This window comes from Leucoraja erinacea, chromosome 27 (assembly GCF_028641065.1).
Source record: "Leucoraja erinacea ecotype New England chromosome 27, Leri_hhj_1, whole genome shotgun sequence".
Classification (NCBI taxonomy): Eukaryota; Metazoa; Chordata; class Chondrichthyes; order Rajiformes; family Rajidae; genus Leucoraja; species Leucoraja erinaceus.
Window position 1 is genome coordinate 16,038,802 of NC_073403.1, and position 25,196 is coordinate 16,063,997.

At 40.6% G+C, this 25,196-nt stretch overlaps 1 protein-coding gene across 2 annotated transcripts; it reads left to right on the forward strand.

Annotated features, from left to right (window-relative positions):
* The first annotated feature begins 5,751 nt into the window (after positions 1-5,751).
* On the forward strand, positions 5,752-24,614 carry rundc1 (RUN domain containing 1). Of its 2 annotated transcripts, none has more exons than XM_055657167.1 (5): positions 5,752-6,250; positions 14,587-14,745; positions 16,514-16,712; positions 17,627-17,737; positions 19,359-24,614. In XM_055657167.1, the coding sequence occupies exons 1-5, from the start codon at positions 5,897-5,899 to the stop codon at positions 20,213-20,215; spliced, it is 1,680 nt and encodes a 559-aa protein (XP_055513142.1). In that variant the 5' UTR covers positions 5,752-5,896; the 3' UTR covers positions 20,216-24,614. The 2 variants fall into 2 exon arrangements, with proteins under 2 accessions (XP_055513142.1, XP_055513143.1); XM_055657168.1 differs by having other exon boundaries at positions 6,112-6,250; positions 12,947-14,745.
* The last annotated feature ends 582 nt before the right edge of the window (positions 24,615-25,196 follow it).

Below are 25,196 nucleotides of genomic sequence, written 5' to 3' on the forward strand. Positions count from 1 at the left end.
CTTGTCCTTTTCTTTTTTTTTAACTTTTAATTTCAAGTATTTGTGTACCTTGTTATGTGTTGTGACTGTTGGCAGACCAATTGCCCTCCGGGGATGAATAAAGTTTTATCATATCGTTAACCTACAAACCTGTTGCCTTACCAAAAATACTATGCTTTACATGAAGTGTTATACTGACATTCTGTATGCCATTTTAGGTGGATACACAAAATACTACGGAACTACTTAAACTAAGGACAAGGAAGCTCTGTCTGGTGCCTTCACCAGTATTTATCTTTTAAACGTGACCAAACAGGTTGTCCATTCATTGCTATGTGTGATGTGTGTAAATTGGCTGCTGTGTATTCTACATTACAATAAAGAATATATTTCAAACCTATAAAGTGTTATAGACTTCCAAGTAAAGTGCGTTCAAGTAAATGATCCATTTTGATGTCTGATCTACGATGCGGGTAAGTTGTACTACATGTGGACTCTGAATCCCTGGGCAAATGAAAGAAAAACAAAATTGGCAAGGTTTCCATTCCTGATTGCTGTCCAGAGACTGCACTGTTAAGTGATTGTGTGACAGTAAGATCAGCTTGCTGCTTTCCTGCAGTAAGAGTCTTGTGATAGGAAAAGATGGGGTTGGGCTGTTTCACAATTACATCATAAACCTTGACGAAACTTAAATTCCTCTGAGATCAACATTGCTCCCTCTGGAGGATGAGTGAATAAACGACAAAGATGATTCCAAGAATTCAAAGGTCTCAGAGAAACATATTTTCAAAGGGGGCTAGGGATATGTTATATTACAGAGGTGTAATCATTTGGAAAAGCTAATCCCAGAGATTAATTTTAAATAAGAGTACAAGACCATCATCCAAAACATCTGAATAGGCCTTGCAGGTTCCATTTAGGCACCAATGCGATCCAGGTCTGCAGCATCACAATCTTGTCTGACAACTGCAAGGTTTCTGATTAATCATGCTGCTTTCCTAGATCCAGATCTGGATAAACACATATTTCCTTAGGTTAAGTATCTGAAATTTGTACCATTCCCCGAAGCAAACTCTGATCCTTGGAGAAATCTACCCCTTTACCTTAAGTTTAATTAGGCTGTTCACAACATCTTTGAATACAATCTGTTTCTGATCCCACATCTTCATCCCCAAGTCTGTCTTCTAACATTAACCATTCTGCATCAAAGAGGGAAGGGATAAGTACGTAGACATTGTGATTCACAAGGCAGTTATACCCTCCAGCAGCATAGGAAGTGTTTAGAGTCATACCGTGTGACAACCATCAATGCCGACCAAGATGCTCCATCTAAGCTAGACCCATTGGCCAGAGTTTGGCCCATGACCTTTCCTATCCATGTACACGTGATAATGTTCTTTGAATGTTGTTATTGTACCTACCTCAACTAATTACTCTGACAGCTCATTCCATCCACGCACCATCCACTGTGTGAAAAAGTTGTCCCTCGGGTTCGTATTAAATCTTTCCCCTCTTAACGAGAGTGTAACTGTGGAGGAGGTAAACAAAGGATTCAAAGAGCAGTCCTGAAGGGCTCAGCACTCACTCTTGCGAGAGGATATGAATTCCTTGCTTCCTGTTTGGATGAAATTGAATGGTTGCACAGGGGATGTGCAAGCTATTCAAGGTACATTGAAATGGTGGCCATTCAAATTGGTGAAGGGGAGAAAAGTCATAGGACATAGTTTGATTAGGGGAACGGGTAGCGTTATTTGCAGTAAAGATAGAGTCCTGAAGGTTGTGATGCCCGTCTAGTGCCAGGATAGCTCTTCTGGATAGAAGAACAACTTGGAATGTGAAGGAGAAGGCCCAGTTGCCATGGTCTATGTAGGCACTAACAACACTGGCGGGCCTGTAGGAAGAAGAATTGTAAGCAATTGGGGCAAAATTGAAAAGCAGAATCACAAATGTCCAGGTTATTACCCGAGCCACATGCAAATTGAAAGAGGCTACATAAGCTTAGAGAACTAAACGTATGGTCCATGTTAACATGTTGAAATGTAAACACACGCAGTAAACAAAGCAAACATTGATGTGGGAGAAATTAGATCAGATTTGTGGGGTTGTGGCACCAATGCTAGGGGAGGGAGGGAACTGTTCCTCTAGGATGGGCTTCATCTTAATTGATGAGACCAATGTCAGGGTGAATCATTTGAAGAAAGGGCTATAAAATAGTTAGATGGGAGGGTTCCAGTGAGAAGCTCAATAAATCAAAAAGAACTGTGGTATAGAAAGGGTAAATGCAAGACCTGATAGAAGTTTATAAAATGTTGACATGCATAAATAGCGTAGACAGTCAGAACCTTTTTCTGAGGGCAGAAATGTCAGTGACTAGAGGGTGTAGCTTTAAATTGTATGGGCTAATGTTTAAAGCAGATGTGCAGGGCATGGACTTTTTACACACAGAGTTATTGGTGCTTGGAATGAATTGCCAAGGGTGGTGGTGGTGGTGGTGGAAGCAGGTACAATAATGGTGTTTAAGAGGCTTTTAGACCAACATGTTTAAATGGAGGAATATGAATCATGCGCAGGCAGAGAAGATTATCTTAACTTGGCATCATGTTCAGCACAGACATTTGAGCAGAAGGGCCTGTTCCTGTGCGGTATTGTTTTATGCTCTACATTCCAGACAAGAGGAGGCTGAAAATATAAGCCAAATTGATCACCAAAAGGTAAACTGGGAAAAATGAAAAAGTGTAAAAAGTCAAAACTTAAAGTTCTTAATCTGAACACAGCACCAGTAACAAGATGGATTAGTTAACAGCACAACAACATATGCACATGATCTAATAGCTGCATAGAGATGCGATTGTACGATAACTTGGACCAGGATCTCCATATTCTAGGTTATTTGAGATTCTGATAGAAGAGGCAAAAAAGGAGAGGAGCTGGGGAGCTTTGTTAATAGTGGAAATGATCAGTACTGTGTGAGTCGAGACATAAATGCTGTGGACAGTGATGTGGAGTTGGTTTGGGTGAATAGCAGGAATAAGAAAACTCAAGTGGGAGTAGTCTACAGACACCAAAGGCTTTGTTTCTTGACAGGACAAAGCATAAACCAGGAAGTACCTAGGGCATGGAAGGAAGGAACGGTAATTATAGATGATTTTAATCTGCACATTGACTGGACAAATCAAATTGGCAAGGGGAACCAGGGAGATGAATTTCTGGAATACCTCAAGGATTTAAACACACTACTGAACCTACCCGGAACAAGCAATGTTAGATTTGGTCATGTGTAATGAGCTAGGAATAATGAAAGTTGTTATGGTTATCAGATCTCAAGGGAGAAGTGATCCTAACATAGTAGAATTCTGGTTACAAGTCTGAGAACAAACACCTTCATTAACAAATGAAGAAACAAGGAACTGCAGACGCTGGTTTACACAAACGGACACAAAGTGCTGGAGTAGCTCAACGGGTCATACAGCAACTCTGGTGAACCTAGATGGGTGACATTAAGGTTTGGGACCCTTCTTCAGCCTCATCGGGTTTTGGGGGGGTGAGAAGCCTGGGAGAAAGGAGAGGCAGGACAAAGTGTGGCAAATAATAGGTGGACACAGGTACTGGTGAAAGGCTTTTTATGGCAGGCAGATGGTTGGAATAAAGGCCAGAGAATAAAGCAGAAGGTGTGAGCCAGGAATGAAGAGTTGCAAATTGTGAAGTCAGAGTAAGGAATGTAGGAAGGGAAGGAAAAAACTCAGCAAATGGATTTTAATGTTGGAAAATGTTAAGTCTTGTGCTTTGGAAAGAGGAATATAAATAAGACTATTATCTAAATAAGGAAAGACTACAGGCATGCAAAGGGATCTGGGTGTTATTGTGCACAGACTGCAGAAAGCTAGCAGGCAAATGAAGCAAATGGTTAGATAGGTAAATGGTATATTGGATATATTGCAAAAGGTTTGGAGTTCAGAAATAGGGAACAGATTACAGGCAGGGCTCCACCTGGAGAATGAGGTTTAGGTTTATTATTGTCACGTGTACTGAGGCACTGTGAAAAATTGGATAATTCATGCTATCCAAAATAATCGGATAATATAATTAGGCCAAACTCGTGCAATGGGTAAAACAAACTGAAAGATACAAGGTGCAGAATATAGTTTAGTTTAGAATACAGTATGGAAACAGGTCCTTCGACACACCGAGTGCATGCAAAACAGCGATCACCCCATACACTAGCACTATCCTACACACTAGAGACAATTTACAGAAGCTACGTAACCTACAAACTTGTACGTATTTGGATGGTGGGAGGAAACCAGAGCTCCTGGAGAAAACCCACGCGGTCACAGGGAGAACGTACAAACTCCATACTGACAGCACTCGTAGTCAGGATCAAACCCGGGTCTCTGTGGCTGTAAGGTAACCACTCTATCACTGTGCCACCATGCTGCCCACTCAAGTTAGAGTTCTAAATGGAGAGAGAATCCAGAAATCGGAGGTGCAAAGGGACCTGGGAGTGCTGGTGAAGCACTCCCAAAAAGTTAATTTGAAAGCCGAATCAGTAGTGAGGAAGGCAAATTCAATGCTAGCATTTATATCAAGAGGACTGGAATACAAAAACAGAGATGTAATGCTAAGGCTCTACAAGGTGCTGGTCAGGCCGAATTTGGAGTACTGTGAGCAAATTTGGGCCCCATATCTGAGGAAGGATGTGCCGGCTCTGGATAGGGCCCAGAGAAGGTTTGCAAGAATGATTCCAGGAATGAGTGGGTTAGCATGTGATGAGCATTTGGACTGCACTGGGCCTTGACTCACTAGAGTTTAGAGGGTTGAGGGGGGACCTAATTGAAACTTACAGAATGATGAAAGCCATAAATAGACTGTATGTGGTAAGGATGTTTCCACTTGTGGGAGAGTCTCGGACCAGAGGTCATAGCCTCAGAATTTAAGGGCGCTATTGTAGAAAGGAGGCGAGGAGGAACTTCTTTAGTCAGAGGGTATTTAATCTGTGGAACTCATTGCCAAAGATTGGCAGCCAAGCCAGTGGATATTTTTAAGGCAGAGATAGACAAATTCTTGATTAGAACGGGTGTCAAGAGTTATAGGGAGAAGGCAGGAAAATGAGATTAGGAGGCAGAGATCAACCCTGATTGAATGGTAGAGTAAACTTGATGGGCTGAATGGCCTAATTCTACTCCTATAACCTGTGAACTTGCAAACTTGTGAGTTATCAGCATTGTAGTGCACCAGTTTCAGAGACAAGATTCAATGGCCACAATGGGACAGAGATTAATCAAACCGTAAAAAGGTAGACACAAAATGCTGAAGTAACTCAGCCGGACAGGCAGCATCTCGTCACCCATTCCTCCTCTCCACAGATGCTGCCTGTCCCACGAGTTGCTCCAACACTTTGCGTCTAAATTCAGTGTAAACCCGCATCTGCAGTTCCTTCCTCTATCTGGGACATATGACAATAAAACACTCTTGACTCTTGAATTGAACATTACCCCAATTTACAGAAGGGCCATTCAGGAACCTGGTAACAGAGAGGAAAAAGATGCCACAATAATTATTGCTGGAACCAGACAAAGGGTGAACGAAGACTTCAACACAGTGAATAACAGCTTTTAGAGAATCACTTTTGAAATGAAGCCAACCCTGAGGTGGGCCAGGTTACACAAAAAAAGCTGGAGAAACTCAGCGGGTGCAGCAGCATCTATGGAGCGAAGGAAATAGGTAACGTTTCGGGCTGAAACCCTGTGGGCCAAGTGGGTCTTGCTCACCTGGATTTACCTGACGACCGGTTGTTACGCGCTTACGTCACCGCGCCGCCGTGCGTGCGTGCGTGGCGCCAGGCGGAAGTCGAGTCCACAAGATGGCGGCCGGTCAGTCGGTGGAGTGAAGTAAGCTGCGCGTCGCCAGAGTGAGGGGGATGGACGACGCGTACCTGTCTGACTCGGAGCGGCTGTGCGGGGAGCGCTGGGCTCCGGTGGGGGCGGTGGCCAGCCCCGAGGATGAGGTTGAGGAGGCCAGAGGCGGTGGCGGGGCCCAGGTGCTGATGGCCGACAGCATGCAGCGGCTACAGGGCGAGCAGGAGCTGCTCAACTCGTCGCTACTCGCTCTCACCTCCCACTTCGCCCAGGTCCAGTTCCGCCTCAAGCAGATCGTTAACGCGCAGAGCGACGAGAAGGAGCGCCTACTGAAGGAGCTGGAGGATTTCGCCTTCAAGGGCTGTCCGCAGCCCTTCGTCGCCCGGGCCCTGGACGGACCACAGCTGGACAACGCGGTGAGCATCTGCCCCCATGGCAGTCTGGTGTAAACACTGTGCACGCCACAGTTTATGCGTCCGTGCCCAACTTTTTCTCGAGTACCCATTGAGAAGTTCAAACCCACAACTTCCCACAAACTTTCCTTCCCTATGACATGGATAGGTACAGTCAAGTTAAGGAGCTGCAAATACTGGACCATTCTACATTTTTTAAATCAACGTCTGCTTTGATTTGTCATTTTCGCACTTGAATTCGCTTTGTATAACTTCCATATCTCTCGTTTCACTCTCCCCGACTCTCAGTCTGAAGAAGGATCTCGATCTGAAACGTCACCCATTCGTTCTCTCCAGAGATGCTGCCTGACCCGCTTAGTTATTCCAGCTTTTTGTGTCTAACTTTGTTGTAAACCAGCATCTGCAGTTCCTTCCTATGCAAATGCTGTAAGCTTGTTCAAAACACAAAGTGCTGGTGGAACTTGAAGGTCAGGCAGCATCTGTGGAAGGAATAGACGGTTGTTTTAGGTTGGGGCCTTTCAGACTGATCAGTCTCTACTGATTCATCTACAGATGTTGCCTGATCAACTAAGTTCCTCTAGCATTGTGTTTCGTTTGGGAAAGGTCAAGAGTGTTTAATTGTCATATGTCCTGACTGGACCACAAAATTATTTCTTGCTGGACCTTAACTGGCTTATCAAAGCTACAGATTAAACACAGATAAATAGTTTATAATGTAAAATATGATAAATTGATAACCATAACGCAAGGTAATCTTACATTGCAAAACCAAACTGTAGTACAATCAAAGACACAGTTTATGGTGTGGTTCAAGAGCATGATAGTTGTTGGGAAAGAGTTGTTCTCTTTGGCCATGGTTTTCAGGCTCCGGTATCACTGTCTTGATGGTAGAAGTGAGATGAGAATGTTACCAGGGTGGTGTGGGTCTTTACGATTGATTGCCTTTTAGAAGCAGCACCTCATGTAGATTCCTGTGGTGGAGAGTTCAGTAGCTGTGATGGACCAGGCAGTGTCTGTGGTTTCCTTCATTGTTTGGCATTTGTGTTGCTAAACCAGGCAGTAAAGCAATCTCTCTACTGCACACCTGTAGCAAAGTTTAACATCCCAAATCTCTTCCATCTTCTTGGGAAGTAGGCATTGATGAGCTGTTTTTGTGACAGCATTTTATTTATTTATTTATTTTATTTATTGCGAACAAGTAAAGACATTAAAGACATTAATAGTAACAACATCGAAATTATCAAACAATTGGACACTACAATCAATATTTACAAGCGATGAAAGAACAAAAAGCAAATTTCCAATGTCCAACTCTGTGTCTGTACAAGCTCGAAAAGGAGTGAGAAGAAGAATAACTTATTAAATCTCACCCCTTTACCCCAACACTTCTACCATATTTAAAAATCAATTAATTAATAATAATAATACTACCCCAGGCAATTTCCCATAATACCTACAGACATATATACATACAACTATTATACACATACAAACTTCATATATGGTAACCAAACATAAGTGAACAATTGTTAAGCAATAGATAAACATTAACCCCCATTGATGTGTTGATCCCAGTTTATGAGGGATATGGACCAACTAGTGGCAAATAGGACTAGCTTGGATGCCTATTTGGGCCAAAGGGTCTTTTTCTGTTGAATGACTCTATGGGATATTGGCCTCACAACCAACAAGCATATGGCAGAGTTCAGCCTGAAGTAGGGTCTTGATGTGAAAAGTCGCCCATTCTTTCTCTCTGGAGATGCTGCCTGTCCCACTGAGTTACTCCAGCATTTTGCGTCCACCTTTGATTTAAACCAGCATCTGCAGTTCTTTCCTACACATTGTATTTACATCGCCAGATACACAATGCCTTACAAACCTGCAATGCTGTTTGTTAAAAAATCTAGGCGGTGCCATAATAATAGTTTATGAATGTACAGGGAAATTGGAGATGGATTTCAACATCTCGGAGTTACAATGCATCTTGTGCATCTGGCTAATTGTGAAGTAAACAACCAAATAATGAAAGAGTGGATATGGAGAGGGTGTTTCCAGTAGTGGAAGAGTCTTTTATTCTGAGGGCTCTTCCTCAGAATAAAAGGGCGTACCTTTAGAATGGAGATGATGAGCAATTTCTTTAGCAGGACGGTGGTGAACCTGTAGAATTTATTACCACAGAGCTCAGTGGAGGCCAGGCCATTGAGTATTTTTAAAGTGGAAATTGATAGGTTCTTGATGTGTAAGGGTATCAAAGGTTATGGTGAGAAGCCAGGAGAACGGGGTTGGGGGTGAAAAATAGATCGGCCATGATCAAATGGTGGAGCTGACTCAATGGGCCTAATTCATTAATACAGTTAAGAATCTTCTTGTTCCATTTTACTTTAAAGATATTGCAGTACAATTATTGAGGCACTTGGGCAGTTCTACAGTCACTACTCATAAATTTTGTTTGCCTATGGTTCGGTGGACTTGAAATCAAGTTATGAAATCAGATTTCAAAATCAAAAACATACTTATGTTTCTACTTTCCTATTGTTTATTTCCGTTGGTTCCCCAACAACTTGCCTGACAAATTACTCTGCTGACAAAGTTTCGCAGTTAATCAGTTACTTCTGTCACATAGCACCTTTTCATACAGTGAAACTACTTGTCTTTGATTAATATCCTCTTAAGATCCTGAATGTGGCACATGTGAAATGGTATGCCTTCATTGTGGATACACTTGTTAGTGTACCAGCACTAACAAATATTACTATTAAATGTGAGTTTAAGCAATACTACCTCAAACTGTATCAAGCATAATCAATATCTTGCCATTAAGACTATAATCTCAAGTATAAACTAGAAGATTGTATAAACGCACAATATGCTGAAACAAAATATGGCGACACTTCTAGAGTCTGCAAATTCCTCAATAAGAACAATACAGAAATTTAAGACAGTTGTGATAGTACTAAAACTTTACAATTTTATGATATTCAGTTCCCTGTTCAAGTAATATTTTCTTAGATATGTTGGCTTTCTGAATGATCAGGTAGATCAGGTTTAACATTTTAAGCTAATTCATTTGGGAGTGAAACGAGATATAATTTGAATATATTTGTTTTATGTAAATTAAAATTGTACCAACATGATCAGAATAAAATAAGATCCTACTCTGCAGAAAATGGGGGGAAACCAGAGAGGTTGGAAAATTAATATATTTTCATATCTGAATAGCAAAGGCAAATTCTGACTTTTGAATGTTTTCCATTTATTTGAATGATTAACCAAATATTCCTGCTAAGTTTTGACTTTTAATTGCCAATCTCTCTACCTTTTATCCTGCCTCAAGCCATACCGATGAGTATAAGGTCATGTGATAGGAGCAGAATAAGACCATTTGGCACACCAAGTCCACTCCTCCATTCAACCTTGGCTGAGCTATCTCTTCCTCCTAATTCAATTGTCCTGCCTTCTCCCCTTAACCCCTTCACCTGTACTAAGCAAGAATCTATCTCTGCTTTAAAAAGATCCATTGACTTGACCTCCACAGCCAATGAGGTCCCTTCTCATCCTTCTAAACTCCAGCGAGTACAGGCGGAGTGCTGTCAAACGCTCACCATATGTTGACCTCCTCATTCCTGTGATCATTCTTGTAAACCTTCTCTGGACAGAGAGTGGTGAATCTCTGGAACTCTCTGCCACAGAGGGTAGTTGAGGCCAGTTCATTGGCTATATTTAAGAGGGAGTTGGATGTGGCCCTTGTGGCCAAGGGGATCAAAGTGTATGGAGAGAATGCAGGTACGGGATACTGAGTTGGATGATCAGCCATGATCATATTGAATGGCGGTGCAGGCTCGAAGGGCCGAATGGCCTACTCCTGCACCTAATTTCTATGTTTCTATGTTTCTATGACCCTCTCCAGAGCCAGCAAATCTTTCCTCAGATATGGTGCCCAAAATTGCTCACAAACACCAAATGCGGCCTGACCAGCACCTTACAGAGCCTCAGCATTACATCCCTGTTTTTGTATTCCAACCCTCTTGAAATAAATTTTAGCATTCCCTTTGCCTCCCTCACTACTGTTTTGATTTGCAAATTAACATTTTGGGAATCCTGCACAAGCACTCCCAAGTCCCTTTGCATGTCCGATTTCTGGATTCTCTCCCCATTTAAAAAATATTCCATGTCTTTATTCCTACTACCAAAATGCATGACTCCACACTTTGCTACACTATATTCCATTTTGCCACCTCTGCTCACTCTCGTAACCTGCCCTAGTCCTTCTGCAGAGTATCTGCTTTCTGTACACTACCTGCCCCTCCACCTACCATATAACCATATAACAATTACAGCACAGAAACAGGCCATCTCGACCCTTCTAGTCCGTGCCGAACACATAATCTCCCCTAGTCCCAGTCCCATATACCTGCGCTCAGACCATAACCCTCCATTCCCTTCCCATCCATATAACTATCCAATTTATTTTTAAATGATAAAAACAAACCTGCCTCCACCACCTTCACTGGAAGCTCATTCCACACAGCTACCACTCTCTGAGTAAAGAAGTTCCCCCTCGTGTTACCCCTAAACTTCAGTCCCTTAATTCTCAAGTCATGTCCCCTTGTTTGATTCTTCCCTACTCTCAGTGGGAAAAGCTTTTCCACGTCAACTCTGTCTATCCCTCTCACCATTTTAAAAACCTCTATCAAGTCCCCCCCTAACCTTCTGCGCTCCAAAGAATAAAGCCCTAACTTGTTCAACCTTTCTCTGTAACTTAGTTGCTGAAACCCAGGCAACATTCTAGTAAATCTCCTCTGTACTCTCTCTATTTTGTTGACATCCTTCCTATAATTAGGCGACCAAAATTATACACCATACTCCAGAATTGGCCTCACCAATGCCTTGTACAATTTTAACATTACATCCCAACTTCTATACTCAATGCTCTAATATATAAAGACCAGCACACCAAAATCTTTCTTTACCACCCTATCTACATGAGATTCCACTTTCAGGGAACTGTGCACAGTTATTCCCAGATCCCTCTGTTCACCTACATTCTTCAATTCCCTACCATTTAGCATGTACGTCCTATTGTGATTTGTCCTGCCAAGATGTAGCACCTCAACACTTATCAGCATTAAACTCCATCTGCCATCTTTCAGCCCACTCTTCCAACTGGCATAAATCTCTCTGTAGACTTTGAAACTCTACTTCATTACCCGCAACCCCACCTATCTTAGTATCATCTGCATACTTACTAATCCAATTTACCACACCATCATCCAGATCATTGATGTACATGACAAACAACAGTGGACCCAACACAGATCCCTGTGGCACCCCACTCGTCACTGGCCTCCAACCTGACAAACAACCATCCACCATTACTCTCTGGCATCTCCCATTCAGCCACTGTTGAATCCATCTTGCTACTCCACCATTAATACCCAACCATTGAACCTTCTTAACCAACCTTCCATGAGGAACCTTGTCAAAGGCCTTACTGAAGTCCATATACACAACATCCACTGCTTTACCCTCATCAATTTCCCGAGTAACATCTTCAAAAAATTCAAGAAGATTAGTGCACAGGCACAAATCCATGTTGACTGTTTCTAATCAGACCCTGTTTATCCAGATGCTTATATATATTATCTCTAAGTATTCTTTCCATTAATTTGCCCACCACTGACGTCAAACTAACAGGTCTATAATTGCTAGGTTTACTCTTAGACCCCTTTTTAAACAATGGAACAACATGCGCAGTACGCCAATCCTCCGGCACTATTCCCGTTTCTAATGACATTTGAAATATTTCTGCCATAGCCCCTGCTATATCTACACTAACTTCCCTCAATGTCCTAGGGAATATCCTGTCCGGACCTGGAGACTTATCCACTTTTATATTTCTCAAAAGTGTCAGTACTTCCTCTTCTTTGATCCTCATAGTTTCCATAGCTACGCTACCTATTTTCATATAATCTGCAAACTTGGCCACAAAGCCTTCAATCCTCTCATCCAATTCATTAATATACAATGTGAAGAGTAGCGGCCCCAGCACCGATCCCTGCGGAGCTCCACTTGTCTCTGGCAGCCAACCAGAAGAAGCCGCCTTTATTGCCACTCTTTGCCTTCTGCCACCCAGCCAACCTGCTATTCATGCTAGTATCTGCCCTTTGATGCCATGGGGTCTCATCTTCCTTGGCAGCCTCACCTGTGGCACATTATGAAAGGCTTTCTGAAAGTCTAGGTAAACAACATCCACTGACTCTTTGTCCTGCTATTTACTTCAAAGAATTCCAGCAGATTTGTAAGGCAAAGGCTTCACAAAACCATGCTGACTTTGGCTTATTTTATCATGACCCAAGTACTCCGTGACCTCATCCTTCATAATGGACTCTAAAATCTTACCACAACTGAAGTCGGACTAACTGCCCTATGGTTTCCACTATTCTACATTGCTCCCTTCTGGTACAGCGGGGCAAAATTGGCAATTTTCCAATCCGTTTGTTAATTGTATTTGTCACCTATGTGTTACTATTGGCAAATCCCATCGTAGTGGAGTTGATGCTGTGCGTAACATTGTGGATAATCATCTGAAAATGGATAATTCTATGGAATCTTTGTTATTAAATGTTTCTTTATAGCCATTGTGTTTGATATTTGAATTGTGATACATTGTGATATTAATGGTGTGTGGCTTTTTGTCAGTTCCAGGAGGTATAAATTACAAAGGCCTTTGGATCAAAGAAAAGCAAGTACAGCAGGTGTGAGAAACAATGCATTTACAAGCTGAATCAGCAGAATCCCAAAGAATAATCAAAGTGGACAAATTAGAAAAGGCAAAGTTTATCATTTTGATTTGTGTTGGGATTGGGAAAAAAAAACCCTTTGCATCATGGCTCAATAAATAGACTGGAAGATATAGTTGTATTAAAACAGACTATAGCGACCTGAAATTTGAAGCAATTCATTCTAACATTTCAAATTAATTTTATCTCTGTTAGGATCACTCAAGCAACAGCATGTTTCGGCATGTTTACTTTAAAAGATTTTTTTTGCATAATGAATGGAACATTGTGAATGTGAAAATTAATTCATTTGTTGCAATCACATGAATTAATTAATGTGAATGAACTCGGCAAAGTAGAGAATGTAATGCCAAAACAAGGTAATTGAACATTAATTAAGCTGCTTTGATTCAAGACTGGTTTGTGCATGGCTCAAATCATAAAGTATAATTTGTACACCATCTTGTGTGCTTTGAAATTAAAGCTGTAAGCCTAATTCATTGCCATTGCTTCACCATTCACCTGTTTTTTATTTTCTCAAAAAATCTCAAAATGATTTTATTTCTCAAAAACATTGTACACTGGTCAACATATTTTGTTTACTCCCCACTCCCCAACCTCCTGTCCTTCATTTTGTTCTATCAATTAGAGATTTGTTTTCAGAATTGATTTCTATTTCGCTGAAATAAATCTTGCAAGGTATATATGAAGGTACAAAAACAGTACCATTTGTTCTTCCTCATAATGCAAGGTGAAACACTGCAAGATTGATTATTGTGTAGGAAGGAACTGCAGATGCTAGTTTAAACCCAAAATACACAAAAAGCTGAAGTAACTCAGCGGGACAGAGAGCAGTAAAAGGAATAGGTGACATTTAGGGGCAATACTGAAGAAGGGTCTCGACCGGAAACATCACCTATTCTTTTTCTCCAGAGGTGCTGTATGATCCTCTGAGTTACTCCAGCTTTTTGTGTCTAAGATTGATTATGGTATTAAGTTAGGGTCGACAAGGGTTGACTGGACATGAAACCAAACAACATAATATTGGTGTTTAGTGCCTCTGCAAGTGATATTGCCAGGGTTTGAAGTTGTGTTTTATAACAATTTACCAAATAAACGTAGGATTGATCTTCTTAAAGTTACTTGAATATTCAAGATTGATTGGATTATGGGCAACAAAACTACCATGCATCATTTGGTTTAGCTGATAAACTTGCTTTTACTTTGATTGCTTTAACCAAGTCCAATAATTTGTGTTTATTTGAATATTTTTTTCCCCCTCTAGGAAGTAGCTGTATTTACATTTCTAATCATCGCTCAGCATTTTCCAACCTGGTTCACGTGATTTGTTTCTGTATTGCTCTTCAGCTATTCTGAATTTCATTTTCCAACAGTTCTATTTAATGAAGTAATGTACTTTCAAATTATTCCTTTGTAATCCACTATGTATTTGTTTATTGACAGCAAATATATGGTCCTGAATGGGTTTGGACTTTTTCTAAAGGACATTTTAAATAAACACTGACAATGGGAATTTATTTTTTAATGTTTGCTTCTCAGAGTGAAAGGGAGAAACTGGAACAACTCGAAGCCCAACGTCAGAAACAGAGGGAACTGATTATACAACTTAAGACCCAGTTGGATGATTTAGAGACATTTGCTTATCAAGAGGGCAACTACGAATCCCTCCCACAGTCAATTGTCCTGGAACGCCAGCGGGTAAGTCCTAATACAATGTGCTATTGATCATCAAGGAGTACTTCCTCTATGATCATTTTCCTTTAAACATTTTCCTCCACTACCTCGAGGATATAAAGTGTTGGATGGCCCAGAACTTCCTCCAACTAAACAAAAGTCTGAGGTCACCCTACTCGGCCCCTCGGACTCAAACAAAACGATAGCAGGCAGCCTTGGAAGCCTTCCCCATTACTCGAACCTCACGTCAAAAATCTTGGCGTGATATTTGACTCTACGTTGAAATTTGACCTCTCCTCGGCCAACATTCAAAATCAATGCCGTGGTAAAAGCTAGCTTCCAGCTTCGGAAGATAGCTAAAATAAAACAATTCCTCCAATTTAACGACCTTGAAAAGATCATCCACTGATTTATCTCCCACCTTGATTACTGCAACTCCCTTTACACTGGCATCAGCCAATTGTCCCTGAACAACCTGCAATTGGTCCAAAACGCAGCAGCGAGACTCCTGGCGGGCACCCGAAAAAGGGAGCACTTCACCCCGATTCTGGCCTTTCTCCACTGGCTCCCTGTGCGGTTCCGAATCAATTACAAGCTCCTTCTTTATGTATACAAAGCCCTTAATGGGCTTGCCCCCACCTACATCAAAAATCTGCTTGCCCACCATACCACCTCCAGGTCCCTCAGATCTGCAGACTTGGTTACTGACCATCGCGGTCTAGGCATAAGCTCTGGGGCGACCGCTTTTGCGGTTGCAGCTCCTAGACTATGGAACAGCATCCCTCTTCCCATCAGAACTGCCCCCTCCATTGACTCTTAAGTCTAGACTTAAAACTTATTTCTACTCTCAAGCCTTTCTTGAGGTCCTCTGAGGGAGCGCTGTATGTATGTATCGACATATGTATGGTAGATTTATGTACCACTGTATGTAGCAAGTTAGTACCTGAACCAACGTAAAGCACTTTGGTCAACGAGAGTTGTTTTTAAATGTGTTATAGAAATAAAATTGACTTGACTAGACCCTTTTATTCTGAGCTGCGTTTTAGGAATAGAAACCAAGTGATCATGGGGAAAGATTCAATGATGTGCTCTTGGAGAAATGCAGCAACGCTACTAACTCCTGAAACCACCTGAGGTACATCTGCTGAAAGTGGAGATAGAGCATTCAAGATGCTACTGGGAATGCTAGTCCATGTGTTGGATACACATGTGGATCCCTGCAGAATTGCTCCACCACGCAAATCACCCACCTGTGTCCTATAGGCACCTTCTGCCATTCCTATATTAGCCCAGTCAGTCACTTCAGAACCCACAAAATTGGAATGGTAGCAAATCAATCCAGGGGTTGCCAAAAACAGTCCACAGAACATTAAAAATACTTCCTCAATTGTAGCCACAGATGTAATGTAGGAAACATAGTACAGGAATTCTCAAAAGCAGCAATGAAATACACTGCCAAATTATCTGGTTAATAAAAGTTAGAGGATTAAGTTTACACAGGACACCACAAAAACTCATGCTCTTTCAATACAGCTATAGGGTATTTTATATTTTTCAGAAAGACAGCTGTGGCCTTGATTTAATGTTTCCAAGGCTGGTACATTTGAAATGGAGCACTCCTTGGTACAGTACAGGATTGGCCATCTAACTTTCATACTCAACCTTGTATGTAAGTTGAACACTCTGCTTTCTGGCCCAGAGACAAGCGAGCTCGTGCCCATTGTACCCGGAGCCTCAAAGTTGTGGAAGAAATCCTTCATTGTTTTTTTTCTTCCCTCCTTTAATTTTTTAGGTTATCATAGACGAATTGATTAAGAAACTAGATGTGAACCTCAATGACGATTTTAGCAGCTTGTCATCAGATGAACTCCGGCATCGTGTTGATGCGGCAATTGCTCAAATTGTGAATCCAGCCAGAGTGAAAGAACAGCTGGTGGTCCAGCTGAAAACCCAGATCAGTGACCTGGAAATGTTCATCAACTTTCTCCACGGTGTGTATAACGATGGAGCCACATTCCTTCAGCTTTAGCTCAATTACCGTGTTAAATACTATATTTTGTGCACTTGTGAAGTAGAGCAGACTGTTCCTCTGCTTGAATAATATTTATAAACAAACGGAACTAAGCATCTGTAAATTCTCCTGCATTTTTGTGGTATTGCTTATTTAGTTACTATAACTAACGTCCACAGAATGTTGAAGTTGCATATACAAATAATTAGTGTATGACAGCAGATATAATATTGTTACAAAAGACAACCACACATTTCCCCACCCACAAAATTCTTCAGATCAATTTCAAGAAAGCTGCATACAAATCAAAACCAAACATCTAAAATTAAACAATTCCCTCTGAAATATCATAAATCACATATTTCATTTCCCCTAGGCTCTTTCTCAGTCATAATCTGATTCCATCTAAACTATAAACAGAAAAGAACATTCTTTAGTAATGTATATCTCATCCGTTTAATTTACCAGGGTCAGGAGAAAGATTTGTTTTTTGCCCATTCTATGTTGGCAGTTTAAAAAAAATTGCACAATGTGCTAGTGTAATTGGGCAAGCCAGGCAGCATCTTGCTACCTGACCTGCTGAGTTACTCCAACAAACTCTGTGACTTTCTTTGTAGACCAGCATCCGCAGTTCCTTGTGTCTCTGTCATAAGCTGGTGTCAACAGTACCTACCAGGTTGTTTTATTAGTCTCAATGGCCATACATGGTTTACCTGTAATTCTAATTGTAAATTATCGTAACCAGCTGTAAGATATCAATGTAGTGTGATGATCACTGGAATGGGAGTCTTAACTCTTCCTCTCCTAAATAAAATAAATTAAAAAAAATTCTGAAAACTTCACTGAAGCAAGTGCCAACGAATTTCATGGACTTTACCCATACCTATCACACAGGTGAAGTTGGCAGTCCCCCACAAATTGAGAATGGGAAGTGCACATGTCCTGTGCATGGAGCAAGTGGATCCAACGCAACAAGTTCAAGATTGCCAAGTGGAAGCCACCACGGTAAGGTCCAGCTTTTCTAAAGCATTGTCTTTGTTTTGGATTTTTGGGGCTGTATGATATTCCAGACAAACTATTTTCAGCAACACGCAACATGCTGGAGGAACTCAAAGGTCTAGTAGCATCTGTGGGGGAATGGCTCGATGACATTTCAGACCATGATTGTTCTTCAGACAATTTTCAGCGCTATTATTACCACAGAGCCTTTTGCCACTAAGACAGAGGTTCCACAGATGTTCTAAAAAGCCTCTCAATATACATGGGAAAGTTATCCTGATTACAATCAGCTTATTCATATATTGGCTTTTGTATTGCAAAGAAAATATTAGCAACATTCGACCATGATTGAGTTTACTTTTTAAAAATACTTAGACCTAATATGAAGTTATCTGACTCTGCAGTAATGATCTTGTGTCATATTTAATTCTTTCCCCATTGTTTTTCGGTTTTAAAGTAATTACTTGATTTTGGAAATAGAGTGTTATTTATGAAAATATTTTTAAAAGTCCAGTTTCCACATTTACAGAATTAACTTGGGGAAACGTAAGTTACCTTTCGAGGTCCAAATGATAATACTCTTTAAATGAGTCATAGAGCACTACAGCATGGAAACAGGCCCTTCTCCCATCTGTCCATGCAACCAAGTTGACATAATGGCCCTCTAAACCCTTCCTATCTATGTTTTAAAAGACACGTAGTGCTAAAGATCAGTGGGTCATGCAGCATCCTGGAGAACTTGGATAGGTGATGTTATGGGTCAGAACCCTTCTTCAGTGATTATTTGGAGGGGTATGGAAGAAGGCAGGAGGGGCAGGACAAAGGTTCTTATCTGTATATCTATCTAAATGTCATACTGCAACAGTTTTGAGGGAGAATAATTTGACATGACTAGGATTGCATAAAAAATATCCAAGAAGTATGATTTGAGTATAGGAGCAGGGAGGTTCTACTGCAGTTGTACAGGGTCTTGGTGAGACCACACCTGGAGTATTGCATACAGTTTTGGTCTCCAAATCTGAGGAAGGACATTATTGCCATAGAGGGAGTGCAGAGACGGTTCACCAGACTGATTCCTGGGATGTCAGGACTGTCTTATGAAGAAAGACTAGATAGACTTGGTTTATACTCTCTAGAATTTAGGAGATTGAGAGGGGATCTTATAGAAACTTACAAAATTCTTAAGGGGTTGGACAGGCTAGATGCAGGAAGATTGTTCCCGATGTTAGGGAAGTCCAGGACAAGGGATCACAGCTTAAGGATAAGGGGGAAATCCTTTAAAACCGAGATGAGAAGAACTTTTTTCACACAGAGTGGTGAATCTCTGGAACTCTCTGCCACAGAAGGTAGTTGAGGCCAGTTCATTGGCTATATTTAAGAGGGAGTTAGATGTTGCCCTTGTGGCTAAGGGGATCAGAGGGTATGGAGAGAAGGCAGGTATGGGATACTGAGTTGGATGATCAGCCATGATCATATTGAATGGCGGTGCAGGCTCGAAAGGCCGAATGGCCTACTCCTGCACCTAATTTCTATGTTTCTAAGTGCTTTGGAGCTGATTTAAAAATATATATATATTATTAACTAAATAAATAAATAAATAAACCAGTTTGACTTCTCTGTTTTGCAGTTGATGCAGAAACAGCAAGGAAAATAAGAGCAACTGGGTTGAGCCTCATGCGCCGAGCTCTGGCTGTGCTGCAGATATTTGCTGTTAGTCAGTTTGGGTGTGCGACTGGTCAGATCCCGCGTGGATTGTGGCAGCCTGATGAAAGCAACAAGGACTACAGCCCATTGGTGCTGAAACTAGAAGGAGCTGTGGATAAAGTTAAGCGGCTGGCGTTAAGTCAACAAGCAGAAGACCATGTGATCAGCAGCCATGATCTTTCTCTTGGTCGGAAGAACGAGCTTATCACAGCTGTGCGAAAAGAGTTGGCAATATCTCTCCGAGACCTGATGAGCCACGGTTTGTATGATTCCTCTCAAGGGATGAGTTTGGTTCTAGCCCCGATTTCATGTCTCCTTCCCTCGTTCACAGCCGCTCCACGAACCTTGCATCCTTGGCAACTGTTTGTGAAATATTACAATACCAGAAATGGTCGAGCCTTTGTAGAATCTCCTGCTCGCAAGCTCTCTCAGTCTTTTGCCTTGCCAGTGACCGGGAGTGGTGTTGTGACTCCTAAACAAAGTTTACTCTCTGCTGTTCATACTGTCCTTATTGAGCATGACCCTTTCAAACGGAGTGAAGATTCAGAATTTAAGGCCTTGATATGCATGGCATTGAATGAGCAGCGTTTGGTTTCCTGGACAAACCTGATTTGCAAATCCGGGACACTTATCCGGAGTCACTACCAGCCGTGGAGCTACATGGCTTCAACTGGGTTTGAGAGTACACTTAACATTCTTAGTCGTCTCAGCAACCTGCACTTCAATCTGCCCTTCGACACTGCAGTCAGACAATTAAAAAACATCAAAGATGCTTTTTAAAGTTTTCTGATCTGTTTATTTTATTCAGAGGGTTTTATTTTGTTCTATTTAAGATTAATTTACTTGTTACAATATCTTGCAAATTAAATTATGCAGCTCTTTTATGAATATAAAACCTCAACTAAATGTTTGAGGTATGTGTCGAATCAATACAATTTTTTTTATTTTTTTCACCCAGTGGTCAATTACAGTTCTATTTTAACTCAAATTTAAATGGCGACATGTAAGTTTCTATAAAATTACTTATTTATAAAATACGATAGATTGCTCATTGGATTATAGGATGTGTAAAGCTTCTGTGCAAGGTGTAAAGAGATTACAAGGAATGTGACATTTGGGCGAAGTGCATACATTATTGCAAATCTCGATCACTATTTAAATTGATCATATCGTAAAAAGGAATATTTCCTGCTGTTGGATAAAGGACGTGATTGTGGATTTTGTGTATGTGCTAACTTTCAAAAAATGCTTACAGCCGTGTGAAGACTGACCATAATCATTCACATGATCTTAGTCATCAATTTTTAATAGTTAGCCAGACGAATGTCTGTTATAACAACCCACGTTCCCATTGCTGCAAACTGGCTAAGAAGCAAATGAACTGCAAGCTGTGACAGGCAGCATCTCTGAAGAGAAGGACTGGGTGACGTTTCTTCAGTCTGAAGAAGGGTCTCGACCCGAAACGGTCACCCATTCCTTCTCTCCAGAGATGCTGCCTGTCCCGCTGAGTTAATCCAGCATTTTGTGTCTACCTTCAATTTAAACCAGCATCTGCAGTTCTTTCCTACATGAACTGCAAGCTGTAAAGGGTATGCAGTAAGGTCCCTTTGTTAGAAAATCTTGTCCTAAAGAAAATATTGTCATGGGATTGCTTTTGCCCAACTTATTGGGGAAATCTATTTTTCCTCAAATGTGGGTTAGATGTTTGCATTTAATTGTTGCCCTGTTTTCACATCGGTCTTAAGCAAAGCTTTGGATTTGTAAAGTGAGTTTTTTGTGCCCCACTGACTGCTTCATTGTATCGTCCATTTTTTAATTACAAAGGACCTGCCCTTAAGCCTAATGGTTTTGCTTACTTAGCATCTCACGTGGGACATTGGTGTGGGAACCCATGATCTACCAATCCATGGCATTTGTGCATTACAGCATCAACAAGCTGTGCACCGAATATCTCCAGTCTTCTTGCTGTATCATTCTGTACTTTTGCCTTGCAAATTAGCTTTGTACATGTCAGCATATTGGGCATGGCATATGATGTAACTGACTACTGTAAGCACCCTGTGTTTGATCAAGGGTGTGACATTTTCTTTAATTTCTTAAGTTTCAGTTGCTCTTGCTAACAAGAGGATCTGTTACATGATTGTTATGATCGGATTGTTATATGTGATTATTTAAGGTATCTTTACTTCAAATCATTTATTTGTTTATATATATATATATTTCAGATGTAATATATTCAATTAATCATATGTTGAATGTCGAGGATGTCATGGGAAATCTATTTTATCCTGGCTTTTTTTTGCTTAAGTATTATTCATGTTCGTATTTTACTGTTTTTTTGGTAAACACTGTACTCTCATCCATAGCATTTTAAGTGAATATGTAGGACAGAGTATTTTGTGTTTTGGGTCATTTTCTGTACTGTAATCCTGTCTCTCTAAATGATTTTACAAACTCTATGTTTTAATCGTTAAGTGTAATTAATGGCTTATTTGAGAGGTCATTGAAAATGGAATCAATTGATAATGGTCATGCACTGGTTATCCCAAACCTGAGGTAAACTCTGTCCCTCAGTCACTAGATAAAATGTGCACATTTTCAAAGTCCTTGGTTATACTGAGCAAAATATGGGTGAGAGATATACCGTTCTTTTGAAACATATGAAATACATATTACACTAGGACACTGGAATACAAAAAATCCTTGCAACATGGCAATGCCCAGAAGGAACTGCTTGATCATTGGCACGTGTCGGGTCCACATCCTGACTCCTGTCAACGCAACCAATATGGCCACCAAGCATCCTTGGTCTTGGATATTACGTTGCCCTTTAAAAAGCTTTTTTTTTTTAATGTAGATTATGACTTTGCATCTAGATTCAAATCATATTTCAGGCCATGGATGGCCTGAAATATGTTGGTTGCATATGTTGGAAATATGTAGGATGTTGGTTGCTTATGAGCTGCTTGAGATGAGTTCATTCACTCATAAGGGTTGTTCCCCTTACTACAATTTTGCATCTCCCTTACGGATGTGTTTATTAACTTTAGTTACAGTGGTTGCTGCAAAACCTTGATGCAGTTGCTGCTAACAGCGTTGGGTGTGCTTTCTGTCTCCTGCTGATAATGTCCCTGCTGCTAGAAGTGTATGTTGGCTTTACCTATGTGGCTGCTGCTCTATGCAACCCCTTCCCTGTCCCCAATCTCCCCCGTCCCACCCAACTTCTGGGATTGACAATAGAGGAACAAGTGTGCAATATTCAATGTCCTTGGAATGGTGACATTTTTTTCCCCCAGGTAGTGGCTGCTTGTTTTGCAGCACTAATAGAAATGTCAACCTTTGTTTAACATCCTCTAGTAGTTTCTCCAGGTTACCATTTAAGTCTGTTTGATTGATTTTGTTTGCAGTGCAGTATGAAACAGGAAGGCTATAGTTTGAGCTCCTGATTCCGCAGGTTAGAGGTTACTGTGTTTGTGTCCTAAACTGTCAAATCATCTGTATTTGGATTTTTAAAGCATATTAGATTTAAGGATGCAATTGAGTGAGGTTGGCACTGATCCATGTAGTTTATATTGTACTTTTGCTGCTACTCTGGGTCTCGACACCCAATTATAGACATACCATCGAGCTGTCACTGTGAGACTGCTGCTCTTTGAGATATATAACGACATGCCTCCATCTGACTGTCTAGATTAGCATCAAAGGTCCCTGGTGTTCAGACCTGTTTTTCCCACCAGTCAGCACCATCTAAACACATTAACCAGTTAAACATCTGTTTGATGTGTGGAAGGTTTGCTGTTACTAGTTTACCACACCTCACCATACCATGGTGGTTCATGGTTGGACAGTGCATTGGATGTCATTTTTGATGAGAAACTGTGCAAATTTTCTTTCCAAAGATGAATTGCACAGTGTTGTTTTCAAGCTCAGTAAGGAAAGATTGTCTAAAATATTTTGAACTGATTTTGTTGATTACAGATGCTACCATGCTCCTACATTAGAAAAAAAAAACCTGTACTTGCATTAAATCCTCGACATACAGTTTTCCTGTCCAACATGGTTTAGTAATACAGTTGTAATCCGCAAAGCATACGTTTGGAACACAATAACAGAAAATGCTATAAATACATTGCAGTTCAGGCAGCATCGGTGGACACTACCACACAATGTAGACGTGGGAGCTCTCCAAGCCTCCTCTACCATTTAACCTATGCTTCTGTGAATCGTCAGCCTGTCCTGGATCCCTTTGTCTAAATATATTGTCACCTGGGAAAGTTTCCAGTTGATAACCCGTAGCCTTTGATCAGTGCTGTCTAATCCAACTACTTCCAGTGTTTTATATTTAGATTTTCCAATGTCCACATTATTTTGCCTTGGTTTAAACTGGAACATTAAGCTAATTCTTGTTTCCAAAAATAAAAGTATGTGTTTATTTATTTAATTAAATGTGGTCAACTCGTTCTACTTCATTCTGCATGAGAGTGAAGACCAAATTTGGCATGGTGGTGAGGCGATGGTTCGGTAGTTCCAGACTTTAACATTTTTGCTCAGTTTCTACTTGACAGCCCCAGAGTTAATAATCACAAGTTCATTTTATGCTATTAGTTTTAGTAATTTAGTTTAGCTCCATTACATATCGAGATAGTATCAAGGGAAGACTATAACATGCCTTGACTCACCAAAAGATAAGTAACACAATCAAGATAAGATAAATAAGCAGTGCTGCTTTCTTTAAATTTAACTATGCAGTCAGTATGGGAAAACATTTAGCAGAGACCTTTGCTAATAGTTCCATCCAAAACAAAAAGCTTGACCTTGCATTCTTTGCAAATAAATGTTTATGAAATCAGCACCTCACCATAAAATGGCAACAGGACCAAGACCAAATGACTTTGTTGCAATTCTGGAATAAACTTAATTTCTCTGACATTCAAATCTTTAATCATATCTAGGTTATGAATTTCAGGATGATGGTGAAAGTTGTGGAATGTAATTGTATATACATGAGGTAAATGTATATTTTGGGGTTTATTGTAAAATTATGCAGTAGTGTATCTGGCATGAATTATAGTTGTATGTAATTCTAAATGTAAGGAATAAAATTATTTGCATTCTGTTTGTATTACTGTAATTAATGTTTGATCTATTTCTAATGCACAATAAAAATCAGGCAATGGGTGCCAGTCTGCCCTGGTTGAGTCCAGGTGTTGTGAATTGATATCTCGTGACACTTCCTTTCATTTGAAATGTCAGGTAGATGTTTGACATTTAATACTCTCCACATTTATAATGCATTGCAAATCATTTCCAAAATCACCTGTAAAGTTGGCTTACAAATGGCAGAGATTTCACTGCAGGTTCTCTTAATAAAAGGATGACACTCCACCTATTCTCTGATTTCACAAACAAATCCATGTCTTCTTCCTCTTGTTCCAATTATGTAGGTGACATATTTGTTGAGTTTGGAATATTTACATCTGTGTGCATTGTACTGCACAAATGCTCTGGAATCCAACAACACTAACTACAAATGGCAATAGTGCAGTAGTTCAGGACTCCATTATTTCTTCAGAAAAATTGTTGTTTTCTTTCATGCAATCATGATTGCTGCTTGGATTTTTTTACTCTTGTGGATTTTTTTTTTTTCCCCAGTCGTCGATCGACTTCAGCACATCCTGCAAACAAATAGGATACCAACCTGACCTCCCGGTGGGTCAGCACTTCAATTCCCCCTCCCATTCCGTATCCGACCTCTCTGTCC